General features: G+C 52.1%; 1 protein-coding gene across 1 annotated transcript in view; it reads left to right on the top strand.

The window, feature by feature from the left end:
• Positions 1-13662, top strand: part of UBAC1 (UBA domain containing 1) — a 43968-nt gene extending 30306 nt beyond the window's left edge. Inside the window, exons 6-10 of the mRNA XM_063935858.1 lie at positions 501-609; positions 9056-9275; positions 10408-10494; positions 10883-11021; positions 13449-13662. Of these exons, the coding sequence (XP_063791928.1) occupies positions 501-609; positions 9056-9275; positions 10408-10494; positions 10883-11021; positions 13449-13564 (671 nt within the window). The 3' untranslated portion in view covers positions 13565-13662. The remainder of the gene's footprint in view (positions 1-500; positions 610-9055; positions 9276-10407; positions 10495-10882; positions 11022-13448) is intronic.
• Positions 13663-14435: the final 773 nt, after the last annotated feature.

Below are 14435 nucleotides of genomic sequence, written 5' to 3'. Positions count from 1 at the left end.
TACACCGATCCGAGGCAGCAGCTCCGTCATTGCTTTTATGGTAGCACATTGACCCCAGATGAAGAAGTGGGTTCACTGCTGTTCCTGACTTGTCATTTTGTATTGGAGAATTGTTCTAGATCCCCCTCCCCTTTTCTCCCAACGTTGTATCATGCTCACTGGTAGGTGGAGGGAGGATCGTGAGCTCTCCTAAGGGAAGCTCCGGCACAAAAGACTTGAACTGAAAAGGTTTCATTTAGCGGGCTTATGTAAATGAGCCGGCGTGGGTAGAGAAGGCGTGAGCGGGCGGACCTTGCGGTACAGTATGTAAATGAGCCGGCGTGGGTAGAGAAGGCGTGAGCGGGCGGACCTTGCGGTACAGGTGCATGCACAGGCTTCCTCTCCCAGTCTAGTAATATGCTATAAACACACGTACCACAGAGAGCTGGGATATCCCCCCACTCTGATTCCTGTACCATATAGACCAGCGGAATGTAACCCTTTCACTACTTTCATTCCAGCAATGTTAGATGAGGATGAGGAGGATCGCGTGGATGAAATTGCATTGCGGCAGCTCACAGAGATGGGTTTCCCTGAGACCCGAGCAGTGAAGGCCCTCCGGTTAAATCAGTAGGTACACCCCAGTACACAGGTACTACTGCACCCTGTACACCCCAGTACACAGGTACTACTGCACCCTGTACACCCCAGTACACAGGTACCACTGCACCCTGTACACCCCAGTACACAGGTACTACTGCACCATGTACACCCCAGTACACGGGTACTACTGCACCCTGTACACCCCAGTACACAGGTATCACTGCACCCTGTACACCCCAGTACGCAGGTACCACTGCACCCTGTACACCCCAGTACGCAGGTACCACTGCACCCTGTACACCCCAGTACGCAGGTACCACTGCACCCTGTACACCCCAGTACGCAGGTACCACTGCACCCTGTACACCCCAGTACGCAGGTACCACTGCACCCTGTACACCCCAGTACGCAGGTACCACTGCACCCTGTACACCCCAGTACGCAGGTACCACTGCACCCTGTACACCCCAGTACGCAGGTACCACTGCACCCTGTACACCCCAGTACGCAGGTACCACTGCACCCTGTACACCCCAGTACACAGGTACCACTGCACCCTGTACACCCCAGTACACAGGTACCACTGCACCCTGTACACCCCAGTACACAGGTACCACTGCACCCTGTACACCCCAGTACACAGGTACCACTGCACCCTGTACACCCCAGTACACAGGTACCACTGCACCCTGTACACCCCAGTACACAGGTACCACTGCACCCTGTACACCCCAGTACACAGGTACCACTGCACCCTGTACACCCCAGTACACAGGTACCACTGCACCCTGTACACCCCAGTACACAGGTACCACTGCACCCTGTACACCCCAGTACACAGGTACCACTGCACCCTGTACACCCCAGTACACAGGTACCACTGCACCCTGTACACCCCAGTACACAGGTACCCCTGCACACCCCAGTACACAGGTACCCCTGCACACCCCAGTACACAGGTACCACTGCACCCTGTACACCCCAGTACACAGGTACCACTGCACCCTGTACACCCCAGTACACAGGTACCACTGCACCCTGTACACCCCAGTACACAGGTACCACTGCACCCTGTACACCCCAGTACACAGGTACCACTGCACCCTGTACACCCCAGTACACAGGTACCACTGCACCCTGTACACCCCAGTACACAGGTACCACTGCACCCTGTACACCCCAGTACACAGGTACCACTGCACCCTGTACACCCCAGTACACAGGTACCACTGCACCCTGTACACCCCAGTACACAGGTACCACTGCACCCTGTACACCCCAGTACACAGGTACCACTGCACCCTGTACACCCCAGTACACAGGTACCACTGCACCCTGTACACCCCAGTACACAGGTACCACTGCACCCTGTACACCCCAGTACACAGGTACCACTGCACCCTGTACACCCCAGTACACAGGTACCCCTGCACACCCCAGTACACAGGTACCCCTGCACACCCCAGTACACAGGTACCACTGCACCCTGTACACCCCAGTACACAGGTACCACTGCACCCTGTACACCCCAGTACACAGGTACCACTGCACCCTGTACACCCCAGTACACAGGTACCACTGCACCCTGTACACCCCAGTACACAGGTACCACTGCACCCTGTACACCCCAGTACACAGGTACCACTGCACCCCGTACACCCCAGTACACAGGTACCACTGCACCCCGTACACCCCAGTACACAGGTACCACTGCACCCCGTACACCCCAGTACACAGGTACCACTGCACCCCGTACACCCCAGTACACAGGTACCACTGCACCCCGTACACCCCAGTACACTGGTACTACTGCACCCCGTACACCCCAGTACACTGGTACCACTGCACCCCTGTACACCCCAGTACACAGGTACCACTGCACCCCGTACACCCCAGTACACAGGTACCACTGCACCCCGTACACCCCAGTACACTGGTACTACTGCACCCCGTACACCCCAGTACACTGGTACTACTGCACCCCGTACACCCCAGTACACTGGTACTACTGCACCCTGTACACCCCAGTACACTGGTACTACTGCACCCCCCAGTACACTGGTACCACTGCACCCTGTACACCCCAGTACACTGGTACCACTGCACCCTGTACACCCCAGTACACTGGTACCACTGCACCCTGTACACCCCAGTACACAGGTACCACTGCACCCTGTACACCCCAGTACACAGCCGGATCTGGATCCACCTCTAGACTACACGTAATGACCACCCTGCACACCCCAGTACACAGCCGGATCAATCCACCTCTAGACTACACATAATGATCACCCTGCACACCCCAGTACACAGCCGTCTCTGGATCCACCTCTAGACTACACGTAATGATCACCCTGCACACCCCAGTACACAGCCGGATCAATCCACCTCTAGACTATACATAATGATCACCCTGCACACCCCAGTACACAGGTACCACTGCACCATGTACACCCCAGTACACAGGTACTACTGCACCCTGTACACCCCAGTACACAGGTACCACTGCACCCTGTACACCCCAGTACACAGGTACTACTGCACCCTGTACACCCCAGTACACAGCCGGATCTGGATCCACCTCTAGACTACACGTAATGACCACCCTGCACACCCCAGTACACAGCCGGATCAATCCACCTCTAGACTACACATAATGATCACCCTGCACACCCCAGTACACAGCCGTCTCTGGATCCACCTCTAGACTACACGTAATGATCACCCTGCACACCCCAGTACACAGCCGGATCAATCCACCTCTAGACTATACATAATGATCACCCTGCACACCCCAGTACACAGGTACCACTGCACCATGTACACCCCAGTACACAGGTACTACTGCACCCTGTACACCCCAGTACACAGGTACCACTGCACCCTGTACACCCCAGTACACAGGTACCACTGCACCCTGTACACCCCAGTACACAGGTACCACTGCACCCTGTACACCCCAGTACACAGGTACCACTGCACCCTGTACACCCCAGTACACAGGTACCACTGCACCCTGTACACCCCAGTACACAGGTACCACTGCACCCTGTACACCCCAGTACACAGGTACCACTGCACCCTGTACACCCCAGTACACAGGTACCACTGCACCCTGTACACGCCAGTACACAGGTACCACTGCACCCTGTACACCCCAGTACACAGGTACCACTGCACCCTGTACACCCCAGTACACCGGTACCACTGCACCCTGTACACCCCAGTACACAGGTACCACTGCACCCTGTACACCCCAGTACACAGGTACCACTGCACCCTGTACACCCCAGTACACAGGTACCACTGCACCCTGTACACCCCAGTACACAGGTACCACTGCACCCTGTACACCCCAGTACACAGGTACCACTGCACCCCGTACACCCCAGTACACAGGTACCACTGCACCTCGTACACCCCAGTACACTGGTACTACTGCACCCCGTACACCCCAGTACACTGGTACTACTGCACCCTGTACACCCCAGTACACTGGTACTACTGCACCCTGTACACCCCAGTACACTGGTACCACTGCACCCTGTACACCCCAGTACGCAGGTACCACTGCACCCCGTACACCCCAGTACGCAGGTACCACTGCACCCCGTACACCCCAGTACGCAGGTACCACTGCACCCCGTACACCCCAGTACGCAGGTACCACTGCACCCCGTACACCCCAGTACTCAGGTACTACTGCACCCCGTACACCCCAGTACACTGGTACTACTGCACCCTGTACACCCCAGTACACTGGTACCACTGCACCCTGTACACCCCAGTACACTGGTACCACTGCACCCCGTACACCCCAGTACACTGGTACCACTGCACCTTGTACACCCCAGTACACAGGTACTACTGCACCCTGTACACCCCAGTACACAGCCGGATCTGGATCCACCTCTAGACTACACGTAATGACCACCCTGCACACCCCAGTACACAGCCGGATCAATCCACCTCTAGACTACACATAATGATCACCCTGCACACCCCAGTACACAGCCGTCTCTGGATCCACCTCTAGACTACACGTAATGATCACCCTGCACACCCCAGTACACAGCCGGATCAATCCACCTCTAGACTATACATAATGATCACCCTGCACACCCCAGTACACAGGTACCACTGCACCATGTACACCCCAGTACGCAGGTACTACTGCACCCTGTACACCCCAGTACACAGGTACCACTGCACCCCGTACACCCCAGTACACAGGTACCACTGCACCCCGTACACCCCAGTACACAGGTACCACTGCACCCCGTACACCCCAGTACACAGGTACCACTGCACCCCGTACACCCCAGTACGCAGGTACCACTGCACCCCGTACACCCCAGGACGCAGGTACTACTGCACCCCGTTCACCCCAGGACGCAGGTACTACTGCACCCCGTACTCCCCAGGACGCAGGTACTACTGCACCCTGTACACCCCAGGACGCAGGTACTACTGCACCCTGTACACCCCAGTACACAGCCGGATCTGAAATCCACCTCTAGACTATACATAATGATCACCCTGCACACCCCAGTACACAGGTACTACTGCACCCTGTACACCCCAGTTCACAGGTACTACTGCACCCTGTACACCCCAGTACACAGGTACTACTGCACCCTGTACACCCCAGTACACAGGTACCACTGCACCATGTACACCCCAGTACACAGGTACCACTGCACCATGTACACCCCAGTACACAGGTACCACTGCACCATGTACACCCCAGTACACAGGTACCACTGCACCCTGTACACCCCAGTACACAGGTATCACTGCACCCTGTACACCCCAGTACACAGATACCACTGCACCCTGTACACCCCAGGACGCAGGTACTACTGCACCCTGTACACCCCAGGACGCAGGTACTACTGCACCCTGTACACCCCAGGACGCAGGTACTACTGCACCCTGTACACCCCAGGACGCAGGTACTACTGCACCCTGTACACCCCAGGACGCAGGTACCACTGCACCCCGTACACCCCAGTACGCAGGTACCACTGCACCCCGTACACCCCAGTACGCAGGTACCACTGCACCCCGTACACCCCAGTACGCAGGTACCACTGCACCCCGTACACCCCAGTACTCAGGTACTACTGCACCCCGTACACCCCAGTACACTGGTACCACTGCACCCTGTACACCCCAGTACACTGGTACCACTGCACCCTGTACACCCCAGTACACTGGTACCACTGCACCCTGTACACCCCAGTACACAGGTACTACTGCACCCTGTACACCCCAGTACACAGCCGGATCTGGATCCACCTCTAGACTACACGTAATGACCACCCTGCACACCCCAGTACACAGCCGGATCAATCCACCTCTAGACTACACATAATGATCACCCTGCACACCCCAGTACACAGCCGTCTCTGGATCCACCTCTAGACTACACGTAATGATCACCCTGCACACCCCAGTACACAGCCGGATCAATCCACCTCTAGACTATACATAATGATCACCCTGCACACCCCAGTACACAGGTACCACTGCACCATGTACACCCCAGTACGCAGGTACTACTGCACCCTGTACACCCCAGTACACAGGTACCACTGCACCCCGTACACCCCAGTACACAGGTACCACTGCACCCCGTACACCCCAGTACACAGGTACCACTGCACCCCGTACACCCCAGTACACAGGTACCACTGCACCCCGTACACCCCAGTACGCAGGTACCACTGCACCCCGTACACCCCAGGACGCAGGTACTACTGCACCCCGTACTCCCCAGGACGCAGGTACTACTGCACCCTGTACACCCCAGGACGCAGGTACTACTGCACCCTGTACACCCCAGTACACAGCCGGATCTGAAATCCACCTCTAGACTATACATAATGATCACCCTGCACACCCCACTACACAGGTACTACTGCACCCTGTACACCCCAGTTCACAGGTACTACTGCACCCTGCACACCCCAGTACACAGGTACTACTGCACCCTGTACACCCCAGTACACAGGTACCACTGCACCATGTACACCCCAGTACACAGGTACCACTGCACCATGTACACCCCAGTACACAGGTACCACTGCACCCTGTACACCCCAGTACACAGGTATCACTGCACCCTGTACACCCCAGTACACAGGTATCACTGCACCCTGTACACCCCAGTACACAGATACCACTGCACCCTGTACACCCCAGGACGCAGGTACCACTGCACCCTGTACACCCCAGGACGCAGGTACTACTGCACCCTGTACACCCCAGGACGCAGGTACTACTGCACCCTGTACACCCCAGTACACAGCCGGATCTGAAATCCACCTCTAGACTATACATAATGATATAATGACCACCCTGCACACCCCAGTACACAGCCGGATCTGGATCCACCTCTAGACTACACGTAATGGCCACCCTGCGCACCCCAGTACACAGCCCGGATCTGGATCCACCTCTAGACTACACGTAATGACCACCCTGCACACCCCAGTACACAGCCGGATCTGGATCCACCTCTAGACTACACGTAATGACCACCCTGCGCACCCCATTACACAGCCGGCTCTGGAATCCACCTCTAGACTACACTTAATGACCACCCTGCACACCCCAGTACACAGCCGGATCATCAATCCACCTCTAGACTACACTTAATGACCACCCTGCACACCCCAGTACACAGCCGGATCAATCCACCTCTAGACTATACGTAATGATCACCCTGCACACCCCAGTACACAGCCGGATCTGGAATCCACCTCTAGACTACACATAATGATCACCCTGCACACCCCAGTACACAGCCGGATCATCAATCCACCTCTAGACTACACTTAATGACCACCCTGCACACCCCAGTACACAGCCGGATCAATCCACCTCTAGACTATACATAATGACCACCCTGCACACCCCAGTACACAGCCGGAACATCAATCCACCTCTAGACTACACGTAATGACCACCCTGCGCACCCCCAGTACACAGCCGGCTCTGGAATCCACCTCTAGACTACACTTAATGATCACCCTGCACACCCCAGTACACAGCCGGATCTGGATCCACCTCTAGACTACACATAATGATCACCCTGCACACCCCAGTACACAGCCGGATCTGGATCCACCTCTAGACTACACATAATGACCACCCTGCACACCCCAGTACACAGCCGGATCTGGATCCACCTCTAGACTACACATAATGACCACCCTGCACACCCCAGTACACAGCCGGATCTGGAATCCACCTCTAGACTACACTTAATGACCACCCTGCACACCCCAGTACACAGCCGGATCAATCCACCTCTAGACTATACATAATGACCACCCTGCACACCCCAGTACACAGCCGGAACATCAATCCACCTCTAGACTACACGTAATGATCACCCTGCACACCCCAGTACACAGCCGGATCTGGAATCCACCTCTAGACTACACATAATGATCACCCTGCACACCCCAGTACACAGCCGGATCATCAATCCACCTCTAGACTACACTTAATGACCACCCTGCACACCCCAGTACACAGCCGGATCAATCCACCTCTAGACTATACATAATGACCACCCTGCACACCCCAGTACACAGCCGGATCTGGATCCACCTCTAGACTACACATAATGACCACCCTGCACACCCCAGTACACAGCCGGATCTGGATCCACCTCTAGACTACACATAATGACCACCCTGCACACCCCAGTACACAGCCGGCTCTCGAAGGTTAGGTCTGCTGTCTGTGCCAAACAAATTCCATAGGGGTCCATCTGGAAACCTGCACGGCTCCACAGTCCCACATCATACTCCGAAAGACTGAAACCTGCAGGAAATGTCTGAACCAGAGTGAGCCCAGACCCTGACGCGTTTCCACCTACATACAGTACCGTAGTGTGGGACACTAGAGTGGTCCTAAATGCTCTCCGCATCTCTACCGCAACCTCCCTGGGCTTGGTCTCTAACCTCTCCCATAGGCTCCTGAAGCGTAGATATCATTCTTCCCCTGACCATTCGGTTCCTAGAGGATACCTTGGATGGGTGTGGTATGCAAGGTCGACCACACTTAGGTCTACAGTGTGTAGGTCGACCACTAGTGGTCGACAATAAGTAGGCAGACATGTACTAGGTCGACATGTACTAGGTTGCACTTTTTTTTATGTCGTTTTCTCTGTACAGTGACCGGGAACCCCAGTTAGTGCACTGTGTCCCCTCGCATGGTTCGCTTCACTCGGGCAAAGTTACCGTTCCCAATCGTCCACGTGGATTGTAAAGTATGAAAAAGTTTACAAAAATGTGAAAAACGCATGTCGACCTAGAAACCCTGTCAACCTACTTACTGTCGACCAATAGTGGTCGACCTAGACAGTGCCGACCTAAGTGTGGTCAGTCTATTGATATAGTTACAATAGGAAGCCTCTCCTCATTCGCACCTTCTGATATCCTGTTCCGTTCCCCAGCATGTCGGTGACGCAGGCTATGGAGTGGCTGATCGAGCATTCTGATGACCCAGGGGCAGACGCGCCTCTTCCCAGTGAGAACGCATCAGATGCTGCAAGTGCTTCGACCCAGACAGACTCCAGAGCCAGCCTAGGAGCCAGCGCGGAGGACCCGAAAGACGAGCTCACTGAAATCTTTAAGAAGATCCGGAGGAAAAGAGAATTCCGACCTGACCCCCGAGTAAGTCACCTGTTCTGTGTACACTGTGACGCACGTGTCCGGATGGAGCCACGCTGATCGTGGCTCCTTCTGCGACTGAGTGCGCCTGGCAAGGCGGATTCCCGGGCACAAAGTGAATGGGAGCGTCTGTGTGCTCGGCGGTGCGCCCAGGCACACCGTGCGCCCCCGTCTGCCCGTGGCTCCATCTTTACTCACACCTGCCCGTGGTCCTGGATGGTTCTGCCAGCTGGGGAGGTGTTATTTTCCTGTAGCTACTACTTTGCTTTAGGGACTTTGCTTTGGAATGATGACTATGGGGGATATTCAATTAGTGCGCCCAATTGCCACGCCGGAGCCATCCAATTAGCTGGTTTTACCCTGCACATGAATGCCCGATGTTGAACGTTGTAAGGTAAAGTCCACAAGAAAATGGCAAATTCGAGAGTGCGCGCGCTGGGAAAATCTATAGATTCCGCAGTTTATGGGTTTCCTCACCTGGATCCTTGAATTTAGGTGTGGGAAAAAAGATATTTTATTGAATAGCCTTTCCCCGGAATTTAGCCCGCAGTTAGCTGCGGCTAATTGAATACCCCCCATATGTGCATTTGGTACCCAATGCAACTATTTACCCAGTCCCCTAATGTTGCGCCTGTTTTTTGGGAGAGCGCATACGTTTGCAGAATAAGATGGCGGGGTCTTCTGTGGCTGTAAAGTCTGCATCATCTGTTGTGAGGTTCTTGAGATGTTATTTTGTAGTGTGGCATTATGTAATAAACTGGCTGGGGGTGCACAAATCACATTTAAGGAAGGCATTTCCCAGGTTGGCCACGTCAACTTTTTCTTACTTTACAGTAATTAGTCCACGTATCGTTGCACCAGGATATTCCAAAAACCAGACCTGTGGGTGTACTGGGAGGTGGTGATAGAAGCCAGTAGGGGGTGAGGGGGGTATCGAGCAGCTATTCTAATTCTGGTGATTCTGTGAGGAATGAGTGTGAGCGGTCTCCCGGCTGTGGGAGATGTTCCATGCTGCTGCAGCAGGAGACTAGTGACGTATACAGACCACTTCTACAGTGTATATTCCCTGTCCGCTCTCCTGACCTAGCTGTAATATGTACAGTATATATGACATTGTGGTCCTTTTGTGTCCTAGGCTGTCATTGCTTTGATGGAGATGGGCTTTGATGAAAAAGAAGTGGTTGATGCTCTCCGTGTTAACAACAACCAGCAAGATGCAGCTGTGAGTACTGATTGCAAGCTCCGCGCACAACGCATCTGACCAATCGCAGAGTTCTGCGCAGTTACCAACAAGCATAAAAGATGTAACACTGCATGACCTATAATGGCGTCTAGTTCTATTGTGGTGGTGGGGGGGGGGGGGGGGGGGGTTCTACTGCGTGAATTACAAACAATCCTTAGGTAATGAATTTTATTTATTTATTTTTTTCTCTATAAAGTTTATTAAGTCACAATTTATGTCTGATATAACTAAATTGAAAATATAATTTATTGTAAATAAGAGAAGATATCAGTGCTTCGGCGTGGCGCGCGAGCGTCCGCCTCCCTGCTCCTGCATGTGACCCTTGAACCGTGAGTTGATACGATAACCACCTCTCATATCTTTACAGTGCGAGTGGCTGTTGGGAGACCGGAAACCCTCCCCGGAGGATCTGGATAAGGGAATTGACACCTCTAGTCCTCTATTCCAAGCCATCCTTGACAACCCAGTTGTACAGCTAGGCCTAACCAACCCTAAAACACTGCTAGGTAAGTGTGTCCTGTGACACCACCTGTAAACGCCTAGTTCCTGATTGTCTGATCTTTTCTTTCCTAAGCTGAAGATCAGACATCCTTGTAAGGCAGCCATGATCGTTACCCCCTTACATCAGAGCTGGGCAACACCGTGGTCTGTAAGTGGTCAGAAATGCAGGTCATACTATGGGGAGCCACCTTTATTGGGGTCTCAGAGTGCAGGAACGTAGATATTTGGGTTCCCAGCTAAGACCAGATGGAATATTTTGCCCTATAGGACTGTGCCCGTATCTGTAGGTTACATCTCTCGCCCCGATCTATGAGCCTCTTCGGGTTTCCCATGTGAGCGAAGCTATAAAGTATTCATGATGTAGCGTCCGTGACCTCTTCATCCTCCTTCTGGGAGGGGGGCCTGGAACTGCGTTCTAATACACGCCCTGCTCTTACATGGACATTTACAGCCACTGAGGAACCCTGAGACCATCCAGGTGGCATGTCTCGGCCTCTGTTCTGTGTCTTTCATCGCACTGGACCTATCCGGTGTCACTTGCTATCCCAGAGCGTAGGTAGAGTTGCAGGGGATCTCGTAGCTGTCCTGATCTCGTGCCTGGCTGCCAGATCTGTTACCAGCCTGGGCCAAAGCTGAAATAGTAACACCGCAAATATTTTGCCCTTCTGTGAGTTCACAGTCTTGTCCCCTGGTCAGGTTTCACACGGCCTGCCATGACCTTCCGAACGCACAGGAAGAACTTATTGTCTTATAGTCTATGTGTATATACAGCTGTGTCCTTGTACACACTTGCTCAAATAACCCCTCTTGGCGCGCCACGTTCCCGAGCGACTCGGGCACTGAGCGTCTTTCTCTCTCAAAATTTCATCTTATTCATATAAATAAAATTGGTTGCAACCAAACTACTCTCCTAGAAAGCCTTTATCCAGTGTCTGTCCCAATATGGACTCCTCATACACTGATGCAAGTCACCAAACAGTGTATAGTCACTACGATCCCTATTACACAGATGGAAGCACACACTATAGCCTTGATGGCTAACCTTGACACTCCAGTTGTTGTTGAACTACACATCCCAGCATGCCCTGCATCAGTTTTGCTATTTGGCCATGCTAAAACTGATGCAGGGCATGCTGGGATGTGTAGTTCAACAATAGCTGGAGTGTCAAGGTTAGCCATCACTGTACTATAGAGTGGCAACATTTGTAATCGTCCATCTGATACAAGTAACATTTCTGCAAACAGCAACATTTGCTAAAATGTATCCGAATGAAAGAATTCCTAATAGACCTATAAGTAGTGAAGTTTTAATTTCCAGTGTCTGTTTAGAGATCAAAAGGAAAACGAGAATTTCCCTAATTACTTTTAGAAACAACAATAAAATGAATTATAAGCTGTGCAAATTCTTTATTGGGAAGTGATAAAAAGGCCACAAGATAGAGAACCTGCTTTTGGTATATGCTGCAATTGTATGATCATTATAATGTCACCACATATGTAGGGAAATATAACACACACCACTTCTAGTCCCTGATTGGAGTAAGAGGTGATTTCACATCCCGTTGATATGCAATTTAATATACCCCTACTATGTATTTAAGAAACACAATTGATAATATTTACTATATTCCGAAGATCTTATTGGGAATTAAATTCTTAGAAATAATTATTAACTTACACTAATATGCCACTTAATTTTCCTCAAGAATACTAATCTAGCCAGAGGATGGTAGGATAAATAATAAGAAAGACACACTAGAAGGTACACAGCAGAGTTTTTTTTTTTAAATTCACATTGGGGGTCATCCCGACTCGTACGCACGCAGCGGCCCTTAGCTGCGGTGCGGACGGGTCGGTACTGCAGTCGCCAGGCAAAGACGCCAGGACCGAAGAAAGCGATCGCAGGCCCGATCGCAAGAAGAATGACAGCGGGAAGGAGGATCGGGGCATGGTAAGGTGAACGCAGGCGTTTGGAGGGCGGATGTCTAACGTCACAGCTGGGACCGTCATCGCTGGATCCGTTGCACTAGGTAAGTTGGTTCAGGGCTGGTCTTGTTTTGCATGAAACTTTTTTAGCATAGCAGGGGTGCACAAGCGATCGCAGCCCTGCTATGCTAATATACACTCCCTTATAGACTGCGTCAGGTTGATCGCACGAGCAGCAAAAAGTTGGTGTGTACGATCAACTCGGAATGACCCCCATTGTTTCTAATCTTTCACACAGTTCTCATATTTTAACCAATATTTTGCTGTTGGTCTTTTTCTTAAAACATTTTAATTTGAATTAAGAAAAGGTAAATTTGATAGAATTCTTCTTGTGCGCCAGATTGAGTCACTTTTCTTTCCCTACCATCCACTAGCCACCTGTAACCGCCCCAGATGTCTCCTCCCTTTTTAACCCATTTACAGCACCCTTTCTCCTTTGTTTCCAGCGTTTGAGGATATGCTTGAAAACCCATTGAACAGCACCCAGTGGATGAACGATCCAGAAACCGGTCCTGTAATGCTTCAGATATCTAGGATTTTCCAAACTTTAAACCGCACGTAGGAGGCGCCGGCCCCCCCCCCCCCCCCGGGAGACTCTCCATGCTGTATTGTGTCCTCGGACTTTGGGAAGTGCAAATACCAAAACCTTAATGATTATTACTACTTTGTTCGTGTTCCTTTTATTTTGAGCTATTCTGGGCCCCGTTTTATTCTGCTGAAGAGCGTTGTGAGTGTGTTTGTCATGAATCATGGACTCTGCTTAGACTTGTGATGTTATTGGAGCTGTTTTGTGGTTAGCGCGGGCGCCGGTGAGGTGCCGCCTGATGACGGAGATCTTGGCGCTGCGGGCTGCTGTCGTGAGATTATTCTGGTTGATGGAAGGTGTAATAGGGGATGTAGTTTCTTCTGCCACGTGGCACGGCCTATCAGGTGCTACAACTTGCCCAAGTACATCCAAGAAAAGGGTCCGACAAAGGGACTTGGGGTTTTTCTTGTAGTTTCGCTGGGTTTCATCAGCCTCCATCCGGGTGGAGTTCCCCTTTATGGAATCCATTATGCTGGTTGAGAGTGAATTGTTCAAAGATAATTAAAATGTCAATAAATTGGGATTACTGCTTCTCCAGGTTATGGCATAATAGGTCGACACCAAGTGGTCAACACGGAAATGGTCGTCACATGAAAAGGTCAACATGAGCGTCCCGTCACCGAATCGATGCACTCGGCACAGGTTACTGTTCCCAATTGTAGTCCATGTGGTTGGTAAAGTATTAAAAAAAAAAAAAAAACTCGCGTTGACCATGTGCTGCGTCGACCATTTGATGTTGACCGATTGCCTGCCGACCTTTTTAATTGTCGACCTATCATCCGGATACCGCTTCTCCAGGGGATTAAGAATCCACAGATAAGATTTTTAGTAATTATAATAGTCTAGC

The sequence above is a fragment of the Pseudophryne corroboree genome, chromosome 8, assembly GCF_028390025.1.
Source record: "Pseudophryne corroboree isolate aPseCor3 chromosome 8, aPseCor3.hap2, whole genome shotgun sequence".
NCBI classification, from domain to species: domain Eukaryota; kingdom Metazoa; phylum Chordata; class Amphibia; order Anura; family Myobatrachidae; genus Pseudophryne; species Pseudophryne corroboree.
The sequence above is the reverse complement of the archived record's forward strand: the minus strand, read 5'-3'. Positions and strand labels throughout refer to the sequence as shown.